This window comes from Drosophila simulans, chromosome 3L, assembly GCF_016746395.2.
Source record: "Drosophila simulans strain w501 chromosome 3L, Prin_Dsim_3.1, whole genome shotgun sequence".
Classification (NCBI taxonomy): domain Eukaryota; kingdom Metazoa; phylum Arthropoda; class Insecta; order Diptera; family Drosophilidae; genus Drosophila; species Drosophila simulans.
In genome coordinates, this window is record NC_052522.2 from 2,620,421 (window position 1) to 2,641,641 (window position 21,221).

General features: G+C 46.5%; 7 protein-coding genes across 14 annotated transcripts in view; 5 read left to right on the forward strand and 2 right to left on the reverse strand.

Moving 5' to 3' along the window:
• The first annotated feature begins 1,145 nt into the window (after window positions 1-1,145).
• LOC6736514 lies at window positions 1,146-3,368 on the forward strand. Of its 2 annotated transcripts, none has more exons than XM_016170709.3 (6): window positions 1,146-1,298; window positions 1,569-1,752; window positions 1,822-1,945; window positions 2,013-2,174; window positions 2,229-2,362; window positions 2,414-3,368. In XM_016170709.3, exons 2-6 carry the CDS (start codon window positions 1,690-1,692, stop codon window positions 3,242-3,244), a joined length of 1,314 nt encoding a protein of 437 aa, XP_016030093.1. In that variant the 5' UTR covers window positions 1,146-1,298; window positions 1,569-1,689; the 3' UTR covers window positions 3,245-3,368. The 2 variants fall into 2 exon arrangements, with proteins under 2 accessions (XP_016030093.1, XP_016030094.1); XM_016170710.3 differs by having other exon boundaries at window positions 1,194-1,323.
• On the reverse strand, window positions 3,314-5,011 carry LOC6736515 (probable proline--tRNA ligase, mitochondrial). Of its 3 annotated transcripts, XM_002083349.3 has the most exons (4): window positions 4,810-5,010; window positions 4,498-4,749; window positions 4,175-4,436; window positions 3,314-4,117 (listed from the first exon to the last, which is right to left on the reverse strand). In XM_002083349.3, the coding sequence occupies exons 1-4, from the start codon at window positions 4,900-4,902 to the stop codon at window positions 3,348-3,350; spliced, it is 1,377 nt and encodes a 458-aa protein (XP_002083385.1). In that variant the 5' UTR covers window positions 4,903-5,010; the 3' UTR covers window positions 3,314-3,347. The 3 variants fall into 3 exon arrangements, with proteins under 3 accessions (XP_002083385.1, XP_016030095.1, XP_016030096.1); XM_016170352.2 differs by lacking the exon at window positions 4,810-5,010 and having other exon boundaries at window positions 4,490-4,624; XM_016170353.2 differs by lacking the exon at window positions 3,314-4,117 and having other exon boundaries at window positions 4,292-4,436; window positions 4,490-4,749; window positions 4,810-5,011.
• Window positions 5,012-5,227: 216 nt separating this feature from the next.
• LOC27208927 (snurportin-1) lies at window positions 5,228-6,546 on the forward strand. Its single transcript, XM_016184460.3, has one exon. The coding sequence runs from the start codon at window positions 5,284-5,286 to the stop codon at window positions 6,337-6,339; it is 1,056 nt and encodes a 351-aa protein (XP_016030097.1). The 5' UTR covers window positions 5,228-5,283; the 3' UTR covers window positions 6,340-6,546.
• Window positions 6,503-8,551, forward strand: LOC6736516. Its single transcript, XM_002083350.4, has 3 exons — window positions 6,503-6,807; window positions 6,868-7,056; window positions 7,117-8,551. Exons 1-3 carry the CDS (start codon window positions 6,508-6,510, stop codon window positions 8,323-8,325), a joined length of 1,698 nt encoding a protein of 565 aa, XP_002083386.2. The 5' UTR covers window positions 6,503-6,507; the 3' UTR covers window positions 8,326-8,551.
• A 916-nt stretch (window positions 8,552-9,467) lies between these two features.
• LOC6736521 (regulating synaptic membrane exocytosis protein 1) overlaps window positions 9,468-21,221 on the reverse strand; it is a 61,781-nt gene continuing 50,027 nt past the window's right edge. For 4 of the 5 annotated variants that reach the window (XM_016170349.2, XM_016170351.2, XM_016170348.2 and 1 more), the window contains 5 exons: window positions 19,910-20,091; window positions 18,916-19,652; window positions 11,567-12,312; window positions 11,283-11,444; window positions 9,468-10,771 (listed from right to left, as the gene is read on the reverse strand). In XM_016170349.2, the coding sequence (XP_016030100.1) occupies window positions 10,580-10,771; window positions 11,283-11,444; window positions 11,567-12,312; window positions 18,916-19,652; window positions 19,910-20,091 (2,019 nt within the window). In that variant the 3' untranslated portion in view covers window positions 9,468-10,579. Of the gene's footprint in view, window positions 10,772-11,282; window positions 11,445-11,566; window positions 12,313-17,939; window positions 18,377-18,915; window positions 19,653-19,909; window positions 20,092-21,221 lie in introns of those variants that run through there. The other variant, XM_016170347.3, reaches the window with a different exon arrangement.
• LOC6736518 (synaptic vesicle 2-related protein) lies at window positions 12,652-14,570 on the forward strand. Its single transcript, XM_002083352.4, has 5 exons — window positions 12,652-12,812; window positions 12,871-13,195; window positions 13,258-13,764; window positions 13,835-14,385; window positions 14,449-14,570. Exons 1-5 carry the CDS (start codon window positions 12,773-12,775, stop codon window positions 14,493-14,495), a joined length of 1,470 nt encoding a protein of 489 aa, XP_002083388.1. The 5' UTR covers window positions 12,652-12,772; the 3' UTR covers window positions 14,496-14,570.
• On the forward strand, window positions 14,601-16,650 carry LOC6736519 (synaptic vesicle 2-related protein). The gene is made up of 9 exons (XM_016170712.3): window positions 14,601-14,758; window positions 14,814-15,138; window positions 15,205-15,326; window positions 15,376-15,634; window positions 15,695-15,796; window positions 15,857-15,977; window positions 16,034-16,308; window positions 16,368-16,495; window positions 16,548-16,650. The coding sequence occupies exons 1-9, from the start codon at window positions 14,725-14,727 to the stop codon at window positions 16,607-16,609; spliced, it is 1,428 nt and encodes a 475-aa protein (XP_016030104.1). The 5' UTR covers window positions 14,601-14,724; the 3' UTR covers window positions 16,610-16,650.

The following is a 21,221-nucleotide window of genomic DNA, read 5'->3' on the forward strand; positions in this document are numbered from 1 at the left end:
ATTGTTGTGGCCTGAACTATCCAATCGATGTGTTTATATTTGGCCCAAAGTGTTAATCAGCTTCAGCCCGATGACCAATATCATTAGTCAACGAATTGCGAATCAATTGTTTGCACTTTGATTAAAAAATTTGTGGAGAAAGCGGCATGAGGTTTTGTTTATTGCTGATAAGGTTAAAGTCTGAAAGACAGCACATGGCCAAATATTTTTCAAATCAACGACCCTATGTGATCAAATAAACATGGTTAATTATCTTACAAAAAATAGATAATATTTCTCAAGCATTTATACGACGGAGGTTGTAAATAAATAAGTAAGTAATGAACAATTGAAGGGTGTGAACTTTTATTATAGAAAAATATTATTTCCGTTCTTTATCTCATGTTTGCAAATTTATTGTTGACTTTTGTTAGACAATTTTGGAAAAATAGATTAAACTCTTAAACAGCCAAATCATACAAACAAAACTATTTTTACCTATTTCTATTGAAATAATCTTTTGTACAGCAATTTTTACTACCAATTTCCAGAAGCTCAATATTTTGATAGAAACCATATTATTATATTATACAAATGGTATAACTCAATTGAATTGCAAGGTGTGAATATGTTTTATTGAGTAAACTTTACTTTCCCAGTGGCAGCATGTACAAAGAGTAAACAAGGTTTATCAAAACAATTACCGCTGCATGTAGTTTTTAGGTGCTTCTTCGGGTGTATTATGAATCAGTCCCGATAAAGAAAACCCCCGATGCCCACTCAATCACTTACAACTTATAAAGACGATAGCCAAAGCACACGAGCCACACAACTGAGTGTCAAATATCAAGTATACGCAGTGTGCGCGTCCAACTTGATAAGTCAGTCACTTCTCGTTCTGATAAACTCGCCATCAGCTGTGAGTTTAAATTTAGTTCCTGCTAACTGGTGGGCCACCTTTATTTGTTTACCCGACTGGAGGCAGGTTCGCCTACATTTCCGAATGATAAACATAAAAGCTCGTTGATAACGCACTCAATTCGTATTACAAAATAAGAAAGATATTTGCACTCAGCGCAGCTATTGTGCAACTGCGGGTCACAATCTGGGGTAGTCACCGATCCGTTCTGGCGCTTTTGATAACAGGTGTAACCCTTAAATTCATTAGGTTTATCTTATCGCCATGGAAGAGCGGAGCATTTGGAGACCCAGAGTCGATGGCCATTCGATGGAAGAGCTCAGTCCAAAGGAGGCAGCCGGCGAACGCGTTTTGCCTTCCATTTTCCACCTCCGAGAAAGCCGCGAATTCAATTCCAACGGTGAGATAACGATTTGTGATTTGGCGTGAGTGTGTTTCCGTTGTGTGTGGCCAACATTGCGTATACATTATTATTGAAGTGACGACAGCGTAATTTCCCTTTGTGATTCATGCAATCGAGTGATAAGTCTGTTGTCCTCAAGTGTGGCAAGGAAAGAGCTAGGAATGATTGAGCTATCCTGATGCCATATGCAAAATCCACCAAAAAACTAATCAAGCTGATTAGATAGACCTCGCATTGACGAATTGTAATTTCAAATTGAATTTATAGCCCCAAAGCGTGCGTTGTCTTATCGAGTAGGCAATTGGCTGGCCCAGCGATCACAGGTTGCACAACCCATTACCCGGAGAATAGCAAAAATCCCTCGCCGAAGGAATAGCACTCCATCAAGATGGCCGGCATGGGCACTGGATTTTCCAAGTGCTTCATACTCTTCATGGCGATTGTCATACTCGTGAGTGCCATAAAGATTGCTCAACATTTCAATTGCGCTAGTCAGTAACGTCATGGATATGTATTTCAGGTCCAGGGAGTTGCCTATTTGGGCTTGTCCATCTGGGGCATCACCTTCCGGGAGTGCCCAGATGGTGTTACTGAGTTCAGCTCAAATCCCTTCAAGTACGCCATGGAGCTCATTTACTTTGCGCGTGAGTATGGCCTTGTTTCAAAGGTTCCACAGAACGCTAATGCTAATATGTTGCAATTTCTCTACAGAGGAGGAATGTGGTGAGCCGGTGCTGAAGGTGGCAGACGAAGAATTTCCTTTGAACATAGATTGGAAAACGTCCTATGCCATAACCAACCGGGAGTTCATCTTCATGATAACCTACGCAGTTATTAGCGGACTCTGGGTAGCCACTTCGGTGTTGGTAATAAGTGAGTTATGCAAAAAGCCATTTAGTTTTTATAATAACTCAAGATCCACTGCAGCCACTTTGTGCAATCGCACCACCAAGCTGATCTCCGGAGTGGTCTATTGGCCCTGGTTCCTATCCGTGCTATGTGGCAGTATCCTCGATGTGGTGGCCACGGTGTATCATGGAATCGACATCAGTCACACAACGGTATGGTAAATTGTGTTCCACACTTCATAAATAACAATTCTTACATTTTAGTCCATGAAAGATGCACTTGATTACATTGGAGTCTCATATAGCGAAACTGTTAGTAATGTTTGGACCCTAATGGAGCCCTTCGGTGTATACTTCTCTACGCCATCGATTCTTCTACTGTGCCTCACAAGTCGCGTGGCCATCATCTGGCTGCTGAACATCATTGGAGTCACCTTCTGTCTCTCGTTGTCCGGAATCATGGCGGAGCAGAATGCGAAATCAGCCGCCGTGAGCAGGAGTCAGGCTCCCACCCGACAGCCGACACCACAGCCTGCGGTGGCGTTAGTCCAGCCGGTGGTAGAGGCCACCCTAGTGGAATCTGTTCAGCCTTCTGCCCCGCAAGAGAGCCCTCAATATCCGGAGCAGATCCGACCCAAGCCGCTGCCCATTTTCATTCCCTCGGAGCAGGGTGCCCAGCGTCCAAACTCCCAGCAGTTTGCACCCGGAGATCGCACCACTTTGCAGTCGCCCGTGATGGTGCTACCACCACAAGTTCCGCAGCAGAGAGATGTTTTGTCCCCGCAGCCTGACATCAACACCTATCGCACCACCGAAGCTCATCCCGACCACCTCAACTATCCACCTTCGGAGCCACAAACTCCACGTGCCCCTTCGCCGGCTGTCCAACAACTGGCGGTGACGTCGCCACTAAACAATCGCTACAGCGAGATATATCCTGCTCCCGTAAATCCCCGCGTTAGCGAAGAGCTGCGCAACCAGATGCCTTGGTCGTACACCAGCATGGTGACTAAGCCACCACCGCCGCCACGCAAGCCCCAACTCCAAGTGCAGATCTACCCGCAGATTCCGGAACCCGACTATGCGGATCACTAGTCATTATAGTTGTGCAAGCAGCTCGGGCGTTGATTTGCGTTTAATCAGTCTGGATGCGCGGTTGTAAAATGTTGTGTGTTATTGTTACCTTTATTGCATAAAGCTAAAGCTGATGGCCAACCGATCGACTTTTACTTTCTTCAGTTTCACGTTGAAAACATCCCCGTTCTAGACTCTTCTTGTATTGGCTATGTTCTGCCACCAGTTTCAGGGTTTCACTGAAATCGAGTTCATATGTTTCTCCTTTGCTGGTGTGCACTTCTAGCTTGGGGGAATCCTGACGTGCTGACTTGGCTCCCACTACAATTGTAAGCGGATGTCCAAGACGCTTGGCTTCCAGCAAACGTTTGCCGATAGTCAGCTCCTTGCGATCATCATGCAGCAACTCCTGGTGGCCGCAAATCTCTCCTACATTCAGAAGAAGTTCATTTTCTATCACCTCTGCTTGCGGCTGCTCCTTGCTCCCTTGTTTGGGTCCTATTAAACAAACATCGTAAGGTGCTAGTAGCTTTGGCCAACGGAGTTCGTGGTCGGAAGAGAGCACTTCCAGAGCGGCAGCAATAACCCTAGTGATGCCGATGCCATAACAACCCATGACCAGCGATTGCGGCTTGCCGCTGGTGTTGAGAAAGGTGGCGCCCAAGGGTTTGGAGTACTTGTCCCCCAACAGAAATGTGTGGGCCACCTCAACTCCTCGTACTTCTTTCAAATCCGAGCTGTTACAGCTCGGGCATCTAGCTGGGGCCGTTACAACCTCAGAGTTGCCAGCAAAGCCGCAGGAGCTGCACTGCAGTAGGTTGTCCTCGCCCACGGGCGATACATAGTGGTACTCGTGGGATACACTGCCACCCATCATGCCAGTGGCGGCATTCACTGTGAATGAATTCTAAGTTAGTAATGCAGTTTTTTCGGTACGGAAAGTATACTTACCCTTAACAAAAGGAACCTCAAGCTGTTTGAACAACCTATCGTAGGCAGAATTAACTACTGAGTACGTTTCCCTGGCTGATTCCTCGCTGACATCAAAGGTGTACATATCCTTCATCAGGAATTCTTTGGCTCTCATCAAGCCAAATCGAGTCTTTAGCTCATCCCTGAACTTGGGACCGATTTGGAAGAGTCTCAAGGGCAGCTGCCGATAGGAAATAGGTGAGGTGGTGGCCAGCATGGCAGTCACTGCCTCCTCGTGGGTCTAATCAATGAAACAAGTGTTTATTGGAATCGGAAATGAAGAAATCTGCTCACTCTCTCACTGGACTCATGAGGAACTGCTTGCCGCTGCGATCCCGCACCATGTAGAACTCGGATATATCGCCCTCCAGTCGCCCCGTCTTCTTCCAAAGTCCTGTGGGCGTCAGGATGGGCAGGGTGATCTTCTGCCCACCAGCCTGTTGCATGTTGCTCTGGACCAGGTCAATGCACTTGTCCACCGATCGCTGGGCCATGGGCATTATCTGGTAGGTGCCATTGCTGCCCGATTTCACCAATCCCAGTTCTGTTAGCAGCTGGAATTTTTGTATGATTTCAATGACTACTTCTTTCGTAACACTATGGAAGTGTTTTACCTTTTGGCTGCGGGATAGTTGCTCCGTTTGCTTGACCACCGCATTTTTGGGTGTGATCAGGGCTGGGCAGAAAATTCGGGACGCCTTATTCATGTTTTGTTTTTAATTGATGTGTTTTATTGCTAGTATTCCATTAAAAGGCCGGCAAAGTAAAAGCAAAACAATAATGCGAATTCCCAGTGTGACCAGCAATAGGTAATCAAAATATACACACATATTTAACTGAGAAACGGCATATCCTATATGCTTGAATACAATATATGCATGTAACTTTAATATGATCTGATTATTTGTGTATCTATAGGTGCAACACATTAAAGTTATTTATTTTACATAAACGGTTTATATATACATATTTAATTAAAACTATAATGGTGCTTGAACCCTTTTTCTTTTAGTGTATGTTTTTTTTATCGTTATTGGCCCGGTCACACTGATTTCTAGCCGGCACATTGATTTGATAAACTCTGCAATATGGAGTCGAGTTTTAAGGAGCTGTATAAAAAGGGCCTGGATATGGGTGAGCAGCAGAAGCAGCGCCAAAAGGAGCTGCTAAAGCAGCAGAAACTCCGCCGACAGCAGGAACAGGATGACTACCGTCCGCTGCAAAAGCAAGAGAAAACGGTGCCAAGGAAGAAAAGCGGGAAACGTTCTGGTCACCAAAAAGGCATCCCGTACAGACCACAACTCTCGGAGTGGCTGCGCCATAAGCCCGATGATCTCAGCGAGTGGCTGCTGGTACCTTGTCCAGTGGGCAAAAGGTGCCTCGTGGTGGCAAGCAAGGGGCTCACCAAGGCGTACTCCAAAGGGGGCTGGATGTTCGCGAGTTTCCGATCCTCGCTGCCCGGCGACTGGCAGCTCCAAAAGGGTGAAACAATACTAGACTGCGTGTACGTTGAGGACGCTGACACCTTCTATGTGCTGGATGGCATATCATTTGGCCTACATGAAATGCAGGAGTGCGAGGCGTCCTTTCGTTTTTATTGGCTGCGCGCCCGATTCGAGGAGCATGATTATGCCAAGATTAGCGAGCACAACGAAAAGAAATTTAAGCTTCTGGATCACTTCGACTTCGAGGACACCTCTGCTGTGGAGCAGGCTCTGCACAAGTATCCCATTTTCCCGGAGAACAAGCCAGTCCTAGATGGCTTCCTATTTTACCATAAAGAGGCTAGTTATGTGTGTCGGGAAACTCCCTTAGTATGCTGGCTGTTTCCATTTATGATGGAGGATGTCCTGGGCTTGCCCGTTAGTAAGAGTTATACGGCCCCGGAGGACTACCAACCCAGCCATGTTTTGCAATACATGGATGCGTTTGACCGAAAGCTGGCAGAGCACAGAAGGACTCTCAAGGAGCAGAAAAAGATTGTGAACGCGCAGAAGGAGACTCCACACACCATGGAGGCGGAAGAGGATGTCGAGAGCGATGAGTACGACAGCTTAAAGCGAGTACTGGATCAACAGCGGCGTCTGGAGCTAGGTGAATTCGACATGGACTGTGCGGAGCCGCCATCAGCTGATGGCTGCTAGGCCGAATGGGCAGCGGTGTGGGGGTGGCTTTTCTGCGCAGGCGCTTTGAAAACGCGGCCCTGGACAAATAGCCTCAGCTCGCGCCCAGGAAAATCAGAAAACCCAGATTGCGGCCAGCCCACCAGCAAACAGAACTTATTGAAATTGTTAAAAAATATCTAACCAAACATGGTCATTCAGCGAAGTTGGAAGATCCCCACTGACGTGGGGGGTTCCTTAAACAGCAGCACCACATCAGCTAACGAGGTGCAGCAGCGTTCATCTCCGGGCATGCAACTGCAGGCAGCCAACTCCTCCTCAGACGACTCCGACTGTTCTAATCAAACCACACATTCGATGGACACACGGGTGGCCAGTCCGGTTGAGGGTGTCCGAAAGCAGACGGAAAAGGATGTGGTACCCGAAAGCAACACAATCACCTTGTCCCTGCTGGGCGAATCCACATCCTCTGATGCAGAGTCTTCGCAGGTGGAGAATGAAGTCAATTTATCTGTGTAAGCGAGTTGCTAATATTTTTTTAACCCGCAGAAGTATGTAACCACACCAGACATGGCCGAGAACATGTTGCAACGCATTCGCCAACGACTTGGTGGCTCTCACAATACGGAAAGTGGCGGAAGTGCGGAGTCCGCCATGAGAGCTCTAGAACTTTTGAGGATCAGTGTACAGCAAGCCTTTGATGCTGAGGTCAATGAGCTAATTAAAAAATACATGCAAGTAGGTAAAAGTCTTTTTTGCAATGCCTATTCCTAATCCGTATTTCTTAACTTGACCCAGAACTACTTTAAACCCGCTTTTGGCAACATCAAGGAGAACCTGGGCCAGCATTCTGTTAATGAGGAAACACTTCAGAAAATGTCCTCGTGTGCATTGTTGGAGAATGCCAAGGCTCAGTACACGAACTTTGTGCGCCAGCATCGTTTGGTTGCTAATGCCACGGATCAGCAGCGCTTGGCGCTCAAACGCTCAGCTAAACAGGATCTCAACCCAATTAGTAAAGTTTTTGCTGGTAATGCGGGTTTTGTCCCAAACAAACCCATGCCCTGCACGGCGACTACGGCCAACCAGTTGCCAACACAGAACCAAAGTTCTGCGGCTCAGCCTCTCCTGCTTCCTCAACCGGAGTTGCAAGCAGTTCAGCCTCTGCAGCAGCAACAGGAACAAACACAAACGCAAAACCAACAGCAACCGCAGCATCGATCCACGGTTACTCCATTGGTGGGCGGCACTCTGCCCACTCCTGTGCGCCGGCAGATATTCTGGAACACCGCGCAGATTTCGACTACCACCAAGTTCGTGCTGGATGTTCAGGCCAACCTATCGTTTGGCTTTGGCACCGACGGCAAGGAACGATTGGCCAGCAAGCATCCAGAATTGATACGCTACCTGCCGGATGGCGAGGACAGGGAGTGGTTGGCAACCCGTGGGATTATTCCTGCCGAGAATCGAAGCTCTCGGTTCTTGTTTCTCATCTACGATGAAGTGTGCCGGCTGCAGCAAACACACGAGTTGTATAGGCACAAAACCAATATAGATCTTAGCATGATGCTCACCTTCAGCGTCACCGATGCAATGATACACAAGATGCGGCTGTTCTTCGTGGACCTGAACATTAAGAGCCGCGGACTTATAACGAATTCATATATTTTGCCCAGCCAGCAGCAGTCAGGCAATACCAACAACAGTCATTTAAGAAATGCCCTGCTACAGGGCGCCTCAGCGCAGCAGCAGCAACAACAGGTAGCCACACCACCATCTGATGAAGCTGCGCTCAAGGAGCTCCCGGCTGCATCACCCACTCCTTGCTTGCAGGGTCAGGTGGTGGGCAGCACGACAACGCCGTTGAAGACCAAGCTGGCTGCCAGTTCTACGCTCAGCTCCTCGCATGCCACACTTACGGCCTTGCTGAACAACGGAGGAGCTGTTGTGGGAGCAACTCCTCCAGGCAACTCCACTTCCAGCAACATCGCAAAATTTAGAAATTAAATTATGTTGATTCTTATGCTTGCTTGTTACCACTTACGAACGACGTATTTTAGGTTGCTGATTAAATGAAATTCCATGTTTCGTTCTGTGTTTATGAGTTTGAAAACAGCAGCAATTATACTTTAAACCAACATATTTAGTCATACTTAACGTATAATTGTATTGAAAGAAACTGCAAGAGTAATAGACAACTTCAAATAAATATTTGATGTTTATTGAAACTCAATTTGATATACATATAGTGTGGGTCTCTTTTGGTTTTTCTACAGTTTTTTTTAAATATAATAGTATATATATAATATGTACGTTCATATTCATATAGTTCACATGTTTGTATATTGTTTTACATAGTGTACGCAGGTAATGGCTAAGTTATTCTTTAACAAGTAGTGGATTTGTATTCTTATAAGCCTTGCTACAGCCCTCTCGGCACTTTTGAAGCGCAATCCTCCCCAGATTCCAGCCCAACGCTACACGCTGATATGGTGTTATTTTTACAGATATCAAAGTACTCGATGCCCACCTCCGGCCAAGTACAATAAGTACAATAATAGTAGTCGTAGATTAGAGCAAGTAGAAAAGACCAAACATACCTAAGAGTAGTTGATACAGCGCACTGTGCCGAATTTGGAACATTAATAAGTAGTTTTAATTTTGAGATAGCACAACCATTTTAGTTTTCGTTACCCAACTAGGTATATCAAACAACAGCCAGATTGTGAATAGTAATTAGCCAACCGAAGAAACACAGGAATATATATACGAGTACGAGTATATATCTTTTACCCTGACTACCTTGACAGCTACCAAGTACTTACAAGATACAACAATGGATTATCTGCTACTAAGTATTTCTCTTTGGGTCTTTAAAGCAACATCTAACAATAAGGAAGGCCCGCGGCTGCCCTTGAACAGATACAGATATAGATACACATACTATATAGTTGCCGTCACGGTTAAAGAGAGCTTAAGGACATTTTAGCCAAAGTAAGTGGCGGTAAAAGTGGTAGGACCGTAAAAGTTCCACAAAATGTTTGCAGTTTAAGTACTCTAGGTAGTAAGACTGAAGTGTAGGCGTTGTATAAATAAATCTAATGTGTTTGTAACCTTAGTTTGAAACTCCAAGTCGCTAGGCTGAACGCTGATTAGATATTAGATTTATACACAAGTTCCGAAAATGTAAATTTTTCACTTTTCACTACACGAGATTGTCCTGTTTGAGTGGCTGAAGCGTTTGGAGAGTTTGAAGAAGAGGAGGAGGGGGTGTCTTTAATCTTCAACCATGCTGTGTTGCAACCAATGTCCTACCATAAAATGACTACAGTAAATTCGTCTTAATCACGCTTTAATCGCACTCGATTCTCGCACCCACACAAGCACACACACCCATTAAGATTGTCGATTTAAACTAGATTCCGTTGGTTGGTTTCCCGATTTTGCGATATTACTAGACATGCAGATGTGCAGAGATTCAGATTCACAGATACTCATAGCTGGAGAGACCTTCAGTTGTCCAGATACTCGGACTTCCAGTTCGTGGAGCAGTTGAAACCTTGGCGGGGTTATCAGCTGTACAGATAGTTGGGGCTAGCCTACGTGATTTTGGTTTGGGTTTTTATTTTCTGCGCAACACTTAACTAACACTTATTCGGATAAATATGCATTTGTCAGCTACCAAGCTTTAAATCCCTCTCTGTGGGCGGAAGATCCACCCACTTCGTTGCCTCGAAGTTTCGACATTATTGTTTTGGTGCCCGTTTCGTTTCCGTTTTTCATACCCACATACGTATCCACTAATCCACTTCCGTTCAAATGCGAACAACATTAAACTTTCGCAAACACAACAAGCAAAAATATATAAACGCGAGTAAATATGCCTCTGGTACTGCGATTCCTCAATTATTGTGCTGTCTGATATGGGTATTCGTATTCCCATTCCCATTCCCCATCCTGGTGCTGCCCTATCTGTGTACCCTACTTACAAAGCTCTCTCACCACGAATAATAATAATAATTTGGTGTAGTGTAACATAACCCGACCCGATTCCACCTGCCAGCCTAAAGTGCTAAGCTCATTTAACTATGACTAATACATACAGGGGGGTGTAGGGATGGATATCTTGGGTAACAGTGTACGCGTACATGGTGTCCATAACTTAGGCGCTAACAAATTGAGCTTGCAGTGGCGCTCCGATCACGTCCGACTCCAGGCGGTTCCGGCACTGCATGTGGACTGCGACTACCGGGTTGTTCGGTCAGGGAGAGTTGTCCGAGTCGGAGCCTCCGTAGCTGTGCATCGGGAAGAGCGGGTACCATCCGTTGATGGGCTGGCCGATGCTCAGTTTGTCCAGATTCACCTCCGTGCCGCCCAGTCCCTGGTTGTGCTCGAAGCCCACGCACCGCTGCCACACCATGATGACGATGTTGCGGCCAAAGACGTCCGAGCTCTGCGTTTACATGGAGATTCATTATCGTTACGGGTTACTCGTTTGGGGAATTACATTGCTACCAATAAAAATATGGCCCACCCACAGCGACTTAACCCTCTACTTGCCCATGGAACTCTAGATTTTTCGTAGGATATAATTCTACAAATTTGACCGAAAAATGTAAAACCAACGAAAAGTCTCACATGCTTGTGAGATTATTTGTATAAAAAGATACTTCTGGAACCTACGAACCCTTTCGTTCCTCATAGTAAGTGTTTCAAGCGAAATGATGACGTGGGCATGCAGTGGGTTAAGGCTGGGCCACCTGTCAGCCACCCGCTGGGCGCGGAAATTGGCCTCGTCGATGCGGCTCGGCCGGCCAGTGGCCATTAATCGCATTACAATGCAGGCGGCTGGTAATAACATCCGGACGTGGCCGCGGCCAGTATCAGGATGGCGGAGTGCTGGCTCCTCGTCAGCATCATCATCGTCACCTGCCGGGCGTTACAACAATGGGCCATTTGCTCACCTGGTACTTAATGGTCTGGCGGTAGAGCGGCTCCGCTGCGTGGCGCACCACGCGCGTCTTCTTCTTGTGGCGCAAACGGTCTCCGTCCTTGATGTAGCACTTCACGTACGTGTCCGGCGGAGTCTCGCAGTCCTCGTTGACAATGTTACGGGCGCAGATTAGCTGAAAGCGAGGTGCAGTAAAGAGGAACAATAAAAATGGGTACGCGATGGCAGATCCCGGGTATCTTTCATTTTCATTAAAGCTGGATTTTTTCCAGCTCTTACTTCTGGAATTCTACCTACCTCTACCTCCACGTTGCCCTTGATCTTCAGGAAGCCCATCTTCAGCTCGCCGTACCTCGCGGTGGTCAGGCGATAGCCTTTGGGATGGATCTGCGAGGGTCCGAGCTTCAGACCATAGCTGGACTCACCACCCGTGAGGGGGCATGTGTTGACATAGCTGCCGCTGAGGGTCTTGACCACGCTCTGCTTGCGCTGCGGGCTATCCGCTCCGGGACTATCTACACCCAGTCCCACTCCGCTCCTCTGGTAGACGCTGCCCTTGCGGGTGGGCGTGCCGAGGGGCGGGGTCTCGGTGACCTTGGCCACGTACATGCTGCCCTTCCGCTGCAAGGTGGTGGTGGTGGTCGTTGGGGGCGATGCCTGGGACTCGCTCAGCTGGAACATGCTGCTCTTGCGCTGCTGCAGTGGGTTGGTGGCCAGCAGTTGGCCCTGTCGCGGCGTGTCCTGGGCCACATTCGACGCGGATGCGGCCTGCTTGAGCCGGGAGAGCGCCTGCTTGGGACTCTGTGGCGGCAACTGGCTGCCCGATCCCTTCCAGCGCGGCCGGTAGCGCTTATCCTCGTCTTCGGACGGCGGACTGGTGTCGGCATTGCCCACTCCCATGGGCAGCTGCTGCTGCAGGTACTGCTGCTGCTGCAACTGCAACTGCTGCAGCTGCTGCAACTGCTGCTGATGCTGCTGCGACAAATCCAAGACGGAACTTTTCCGGCTACTCGGTCCGCTCGGCAATCCAACGCGACTGGCACCTGTTCAGGTGGAAATCTTAAGTTAGAGCGTTCCCCTACGTTGTCTTCTTTAGCTTTTCAACTCAACTCAATGTATTAAGTAATACCGACAGTGATGGGAAAACTACCGACTAATATAAGTCTATCTACTAAGAGGCTAAGGCAAACTACCAGTTGAGATCAAGAATATATGTTACTCAAACCCAGAGAATGGGCCTCATGCAGCTTAGGGTTTCATATCAAATTTAATTATAGATATGGATTATTAATCTAATCAGAGTTTCCCATCACTGGCACTTGGCTAGAATGGAAGGTTTTGCAGGACTAGGACTAAGTTAAGAAAAAGGAAATGCTACACTGAACAAAGCATGCAGCTAAACAACATTTAATTCATTTACGATTTGGAAATTCGTTCGTTCGTATTAGCATATTTTGTAATGTTCTTGTTGATTTCGCAAAGATAGTTAACTAAATTTTAAAGATGCCGGCGATGGATGTGGACACTGCCCTCTCAACCATAGGTAAACGAATTTATAGAGCTTCTGACCCCCGAAACGGCTAACATTTGGTCTTCGCCAGGTTATGGGTTTGGTCAGGTGATCATTTTCATGGTGAGTTTCTTCATATACATGTACTCCGTAACTGAGTCCATGACTGCTGGCTATCTCGTGGTCCTGACCTCCTGCGAGTTCGATACCTCGCATAAAGAGAAGACCCTATTGGCCAACTCCCTGTTGGCCGGGATGGTAGCTTCCGGATTGTTCATTGGCTTCCTGGCGGACAGGTACGGACGCAAGTTCGTTATCCGATTGGCACTCGTAGGAGCGCTGTCCTTCTCGGTGATCTCTGCTTTCATGCCGGATCTCTATTCGCTTTCTGTGCTTCGGATGATTGTTGGAACCTTGTATGTGGCACGGCCAGCAAAATGGGGCATAGAGTCTAAGCATCTCCCAATATCTCCTACAGTCTCTCGGCGGTTGCATCTTTGCAGGTAGGATTCCTCGGGGAGTTCCACGCAATCAAGTGGCGACCAATCACGGTAGCCATTTGTAGCCAATCTCAGGGTCTAGCTCTGATCTACTGTCCACTGGTGGCCATGGCTATTCTGCCCAACAACTTCAATGTGGACATCAGCAGCAGCTACAACCTACGTGTCTGGCGATTCCTAATGATGTTCTTCATGATTCCCGGCTGGTTGGCCCTCGTCGGAATCTGTCTGGTGCCGGAGACGCCGCATTTTCTCATGTCTGTCAATAAGCCGGACAAGGCCCTCCTGGCTCTGAAGTGGATATGCCGGATGAACAGGAAGAAGTGGGAGGACGTCGACATAACTTTGAGTGCAGAGACATCAAGTTCGACCGATCAGGGAGGCTTCTGGAAGACTGTGTGGTACGAGTATAAACTGCTCTTTTCCAAACCTCACGTCTACAAGTTTTTCATTTGCCTCTTCCTTATTTTTGGGATATTTTTTACGTAAGTGAAATTCATTTTCGATATTTTTTTTTAAATTGCTAATTATTAACGAATTTGTCTAACTACGCAGATCCATTGGATTGGGCATCTGGTTTCCAGTTATCCGCAACATGGACAACTCTGGCTCGAACCGTTTATGCGACCTCGTCAATAATAACCCAACATTTACAAATCGTGAAGTTGATGATTCCAATAGCACAGATTCAGAGTCATCAAAGTGCAACGATGAGATGACCAACCTGATCGATCCGGTCTACTACGGCTTAACCTACATTGCATGTTTTATCCTGGCCTCTGTATTGGTGCATTGCATGACCCGGAAGTATGTGATTGCCCTGCACATCATGATCTCTATGGTCCTGGGCATATCGCTAAATATCATGAAGCAGTCGACAGTGGTGCTAATCTTCTTCGTGCTAATGATGGTGTTGCCTGGTGTCCTGATCCCACTTGCCACTTCGGTACTCGTCGACTGTCTTCCGGTCAATTTGCGAGGAAAGGCACTCTGTATGGTGCGATCCCTGGCTCGGTTTGGTGGCGTGTTGGGCAGCACCATGATTGGACTCTTTATAAGGGTCACCTGTGATGTAACCTTTAACATCTTCAATCTCTGCCTGGCAAGTAAGTATCGCTTTGGTTCTCCAAGCCGAATGTTCGCTTCTTTAAGACCTTTACTCTCCGCAGTTTGCGTCGTTTTGGCTGTCTTCCAACCCAAGGACATAGTGACATAATGCTGTCTGATCGTCTAAATTATTATGTGTTGCAATGTCGGTAGTTTTTGAATAGAGTTTTAAACCTTAACGAAATTTTATTTGTGCCATTATTTTGCTCAGGACCAAACAAATTAGTCTAGCAATCTGTATTTATGTTTCATTCGTAGCAAATAGTTGTATACACATTAAAAATTAGCCAGTTGTAGGTCTTTTTTAAAAATTAAAATGATAATAGCTAGTACCAAAGATGAGTGACATAGATGAGGTGTTTACCAAACTAGGTAAGTGGTGTGCAACGTACGATGATTCTGTGTCCTGATCATTGTGCTCCGATAGGTTTCGGCAAGATGCAGTTCATCATTTTATTTAGCTGCTTTAATCTGCAAATTTGGATGACCAACGAGCAGCTGGGATTTGGAGTAGTAATAGCAGGGGCAAGTTGTGAAATGCGTATACACGACAGGCGGTTGGCCTGGTTAATGGCTGCAAGTTTCGCCGCCCAGATGGTATCTTGTTTTTTATGGGGCGAGCTGGCGGATGTGTACGGAAGGCGCAGAATCATTATGATTTCTTCAATCGTCGCGAACATAGTGTCCATTCTCTCGGCTTGCGTGCCGGAGTTTTGGGGCTTCCTGTTCCTGCGTTCGGTGGGTGGCTTCTTGTGAGTATAGGCGAGTAGTCCGAGTCTACATCAATTGAACTTGATACTGCCCCTCTCCACGCTTAGCATTGCTGCGTCAGTTGTTTGTTTAATGACCTACTTGAGTGAATTCACAAAGATCTCCTTGCGACCCAGGGTGCTAACCATTATGAGCTTTTCGCTCGGCCTGAGCATGATCTACGTGCCGTGTAAGAATCGATTCGCTACTATCTTCAGATGACTATTTCCGTCCTTCAGGTCTGGCCGGTTTTCTGCTGCCATTGCGAATGGAGCCCAGTAGCTGGCGCATCCTGCTGTTGTGCAACCAGGTGCCCGGAATCATCGGAATAATCATTCTGATATTCCTGCCCGAGAGTCCCAAGTACTACCTGTCGATAAACAATCAGGAGAAGGCCATGCAAGTCATGGAAAGAATCTGTCGAATGAACAAGGGCAAGGAGGTTACTCTTAACAGTCTGGGAGTGGAGTCGCTAACCCAGCCGCGCCTGCGCCAACCGTAAGGATCCAGTTGTGATTCAGTTTGGGGACCGAACTCATTGCTTATCTCTGTTGCCAGATCCCAGAAGCACGGATCGTGTTACGAAACCAAGGTGCTTCTGCTGAACCATGCCAAAATCATGTGGTTTTTCTTCATCATATTCTTCAGCCTGTCGGGACTGTAAGCCCAAATTTGATGTCTTTGGCCTATATCTATCTATCTCTCGCTTTCCCTTATAAGAGGTTTTGCCCTACCAATCTGGATGCTGCGAGTCAGGGTTCTTACGGCCACGTTCCCCGACTGGGATACGATATGTTCTCACATGGATGAAGTTAGTCCAGACTCGCGTGGCCATTTAGAGGTTCTATTGGGTATTCCAGCGCATTCCGAACCCTTTCTACTTCCTGTTTCTTGCAGTGCCACCTGACCTACGAGCAAATGAGGGATCCGATGATTCACGGATGCGTTGTTCTGGCTCTCTTTATGGTCACCACTGTTATCTTGACTTGGCTAAGTCGTCGTGTGGTAATTATAGGCTTTATATGCATTTCAGTTGTTGGATGCGTGGCCCTTAACTTTATGGAGCATCCTAATCTGATACTGATTAGTTTCTTCGCCATAATCGATCCTATCATATGCAGCGTCAGGTTGGCAAGTTCCATGCTCATAGATCTCGTACCCACTCACCTTAGGTAAGAGTCCATCTATGCCTAGAATATCGCAATATAAATTTCTATCCTGCTTTCCCCAGGGGTAAGGTCTTTGCTCTAATCAGTATGACGGGTCGGGCCGGGGTTTTGATAACCAGTGTGTATGTGGGATACACTTTGTCGCACATTTGCTATGTAACCTTTAATATATTTATTATAGTGCTCATAGGTAAGCGAGAACTTTTAGCATAATGATATGACTAAGAAGTCTATTTCAATAGTCACAGGCTGTCATGTGTACTGGTTGCCATCTAAATTTCAGCGAACCAGTTTTGCAAATTAATATTCTCGTAAATAAATTTATATAGCGAGCTGCTTTTTAAAGTCAGCATTCTTTCATTTTGCTACATGCATGATATGTGGGTTTTCAACAGGGGTTTTTCCTATCGGCCTTCCCAATCGGGCAATCAATCATTCAATCAATTGGGCGCACAGCACGCAGTACAAATTTGATGTGTCCCTGCGCTCAGAACGGAAAAAGGATTATGGCGAAAGTTCAAATATTTTTGTACACCAGCCGAAAATAAAATAAACGTCAAATAAACTTGGCGACAGCTGCGTTTATATAGTCTTGAGTGGATTTTTCTCTGTTGGTGTGCCCGAGCCCAGCGGATATGAGTGTGCGTAAAAGGCAAAGCGGAAACGGAAGGCGAGGCAATCGCTAAGCGGCTTAATAATAACTGTCGAGCAAGAAAATCGAATCGAAAGGAATGGAAAGGAGGAAAACGGGAAGCGAGAAGCAAGAAGCAAGAAAACATATTGGCAAAGACAGGGAACTTTTTGCTGAACTGGCACTACAATAGGGACATCTTGGCAGCAAGGATCTCCAGCGAGAATGGAACCGTCAATTCGGAGTACATCGTGTATATGGTACATATGTATGTGAAATACATACATTTGTGTGTGTGTATATAGAGCACTTTTCCCAGACAGCGACTCTGCTTATTTTCATATTTAACGGCTTGTTTGTGGCTCTGGGAAATGCGAGTTTCGGCCAAGTTCTGTTGTCTGCGTTCTGTCGCCGTGAGTTTTCATATTTCGCATTTGCCCCGCTTTGCTTTTGAAAAGTTAATTTCAAGGCTCAGCTATTTCGCCGGGGCGTTGAAGGGTTTATGTGAGCGGCGAACTGTTGCAAAGCCAACAGGTAATAAGGGGGTTTCCCGCTCCGAGCTTTGCATTTTAAGCACAAATTTACTGCGAGTTGCTGGCTTTTGTCCTCCTGTGTTTTGGTTGGCAACTTTTTTGGGACTGTGAAAATAGCATCAATAAGCTTAAATAAGCCCCAGCCGCAGACGAGAAGTTTTCATGTGTCCCGGGTGTCCTCCGGTGGATTATCAAGCAGTACGTGAGCCAGGATGAGTGTGTAATGAGATTTCGGCTTTTTCGCTGCTCGGCAAACATGCATGCGAGCACATATAGACGGATACTACTAAGTAATTGTGTGTGAAAGTGGGCGTTAATTAGGTGGCTTGCATGCAGCTAGCTGGAATCGAGAACTCCAGGTTTACGGCGCTAATTAAGGTTGAAAAAGAAGAAACCAAAATGCCAAACGCAACTCAATCTCAACTCAAGTTCATTTTGCATTCTTACCAGTGGTGGTGAGTGATGTTTTGGTGGTGTTTCTAGTGTGGTACATACTGTAGTTCTTGCTTTATTGCATTTTGTGTCTGTTAAATACTTGCTGCTAAGCTCAATTTGCAGGTATTTCTAGTTTCTGTTGGTTTCTTGTATATTTTACAAAAGGGTTTAAGGTTTTTGGCTTTCTGTGTTCTACCATTTGTGGTTGGTTGCTCTGGTGGTGCAGTGTGGTGGTTGTTGGCCCACTCGAGAGTGAGCCCTTTTCATTAGATTAGATTAAGCAAAAGAATTACGAGTAACTGACAGGTGCTGAGGGCTTTAAATAAGTGGCTTTAGTTAGTGCTTTATGCATAGTTTATTTGATTTTGGATTTAATTAAGATCTGTGTGGCTTTGCTGGGCTTTCGTTTAGTGTTTTGTCCAGTTTGTGTAGGGTGTGTCAAAGCTTTGATAATGCGACACCGATATTGTGGCTAATATAGGGAAAGACATGGAAGAAGTTATTAGATAGAGACAGTGGCAGATTCATATGTGTTAGATGCAATGTCAGATATAGTGGGTGTCCACATAGCAAGTAGCAGCAAGGCACAGTCGATGTTTAGTGGGTGTTGAAGGATATGCAAAGAGACACAGGAATATAGCAGATAGAAGAGGTGAAAGGCAGCAAGAGATCTCTTGCAGTGAGTGGCTCAGATCTCGGTTTTGTGGAAGGGAAAATCATAATAATTGAGAGGATTTCCTTTAGCAATTCAGACCCCCTTCCCAATTTCGGTGACATAATATATTTCCCAAGAGCTTTCAACTCGTAACATAATTAATCGTGATTCAAGTTTTATTTTAACATGGCGCCCGAGCAGGGACCTTTTTTTGAGAAACTGTAGGGACTTCTTCAAGATGATTTTCTATAAAAAAAGACTTGAATCAATCGCTTAATTTTGCTATTCGCTTGCTGCTCTCTTGGGCATTACCTTATGTCGCCCTATTTGTTTTGAGTATAGTTCCCCCTACTCACGTCTCGATCCCATGCGCTTGTGCTGCTCGGTACCCAGACTCATGGTGCGCCCCAGTTCACCGCGGACAGCCTTCAAGGATTTCAAGATCTCATCCGGATCGCGCCGAGCCACGGACGAACGGCGCCGGCCCACCAGATAAGAGGTGGGCGGCGTGGCCATGGCGTCCTCCTCCAGCCGATTCTTTTCGGCATCCTGGAAGCTCGATCGACGCGAACCCGGCAATGAGCGCGAGAAGTCCTTGCCCAGCTGGTAGACCTCCACCTCCATGGTTTCCGACTGAGAGGAACCGCGTCGCGAGCCAGCTATCCAGGCGTGATCCGGATGCAGCAGTGAAGTTCCATCTCCGATGGAGTCTACGTCATCGGAGTTGGAGCGCTGCATATTGTAGTCGCGACGCAGCAACCGGGTCACATCGCCACTGGGCGCCCCTGCGCCGGCTGCAATGGAGCCACGTGGCGATACACTCGGCGATTTGCTGATGCTTATGCCACGCAGCCCCTTGGTATCCTCCAAGCGGCACCAGATTGCCTGGTCGTCGAGGAAGGCCTGCTGCAGCTCGATGCTGCACTCGCCCAGGAAAATGGACTCGGTGTGGGGCACCAGGTCCCACAGCTGAATGTCTATGTAGCGATCCATCAAGGTGTCGGCCTTCACATGGCCGAAGGTCAGTGTAGCGTTCCAAATGGGATTCTGTGTGGGTCGGCTGACCTCCGTTTGTTGCACGCTGCCATCTCCACTGAAGGTGGGAATAAAATTTAATGTTTGAAACAGTTAATAGAAGTTTGGAGAGCGTGGCAGAGAAACCTCTAGGGTTGTGTGGAATTTCTATGAGTGCTGCAAAGTATGGAGTGAGATAAATAGCGATGTGTTGTTCCACACTTTTGAGGAGTGTTTAATTTAAATGATTTAAAACCCTAGAGTTATTAAGTTGTTCTCTTTAATTTATCAATCTTGTAATGGCGCCCGAGCGGGAACCTTTTTGCTTTAACTCACCATTTGGGCAGAATGCGGACCTTGGCGTACGCCTCGGGTAGATTGCCATGTCCGTATGCCTCATCCCGCAGTGCCAGGTCGTCGCCGGCCATCAGGGAGACCACCAGCTCGCTGCGCTCCGCATGGTACCAAACCTGGATCTGGACTCTTCCGGTGACCAGCTTCTCGCGGGCAATTTGCTCCTGTGGCGACCAAAAAGCTCGTTAGTTCACGGATCACAAAGGCTCCTCCTCCAGCGAATGCCTGTCGCTATTCAACTCTTAACAATCGCTAGGAATATATTTATTTAGATATGGCATAGTCTAGATTTATTAGCCTAGAGCCTAAACAAAAGCATTTTGTTTGCCTTGCCTATTTACAGTTGTTCGGCTGGTTTCTTGTTCTCTGAAAATTTGCGTGTTTGTTTCGCTTTTTTGTTGTGTTCTCGATGTGAGTGTGTGTACATAACTGAACAACAAATTAAAGCAATCAAAACGTAAATAAAACTAATTAAACGAGTGAGAACGAAGGGGCGGTGGCGGGGCGTGGTTGGTGCAGCATGCCAGTTAAATTGCAACGCATCCCCCTGGGGGCAAACACAAATACGAAATACGAAACTGAAAGGCAGGCACATAAACATAATGCAAATTATGATGTTCGCACACTGGAACAACGATGTGCATGTGTTCTCTATTTACAAAAGGCAAAACACACATGCCCATGCACAGATAAACAAAGCGGACCGCAAATGCAATCTGCTCGGGGCCTTCTGTCTAGCGTTTTCTATGCCCCAAAACGGAAGTCATTGCGGTGCAGTTGCGCATGAAGGTTGCGATTGTTGCTGTAGTTGTTGCCCAAACTGGTGCAGCGTTCTTCCATGTGCACCAAGAAAAATCTCTCTTTTCCCCTCATCTGGGAATTCAGTTGATTCCATTGCTTAGTAACTAATCTTCCTGTCTTGATAAAGCTAACTCCTAAATTTCACAATTTAAAATTTGCTTAGATATTCAGTAAGTTGGCTAAAAAACTGAACTTGATTGTTCAGACTGCAACGAAATTGTCCTAAAGTTTAGCCTACTTTGTATTTGAGGTGTTCATTGTTCCCAGCCAGTGAAAACCATTTCAATCGGCTGCTGTAAATTTTCCCTCGGCTTTTATTATTTTTTGCCGTGTCCTAGTAGTTGGTAGCCACCAACTCTTCATAACATATTCATGGCGTGTACATGCGCAGCAGCAACAACCACACGTCCGAATTGACTTTCTCTATGGCGGATCTGCAGCGGAAGCCGCCATATTGCAATAACGTGTTGCGAGCGGAAATGGAGCCCACACA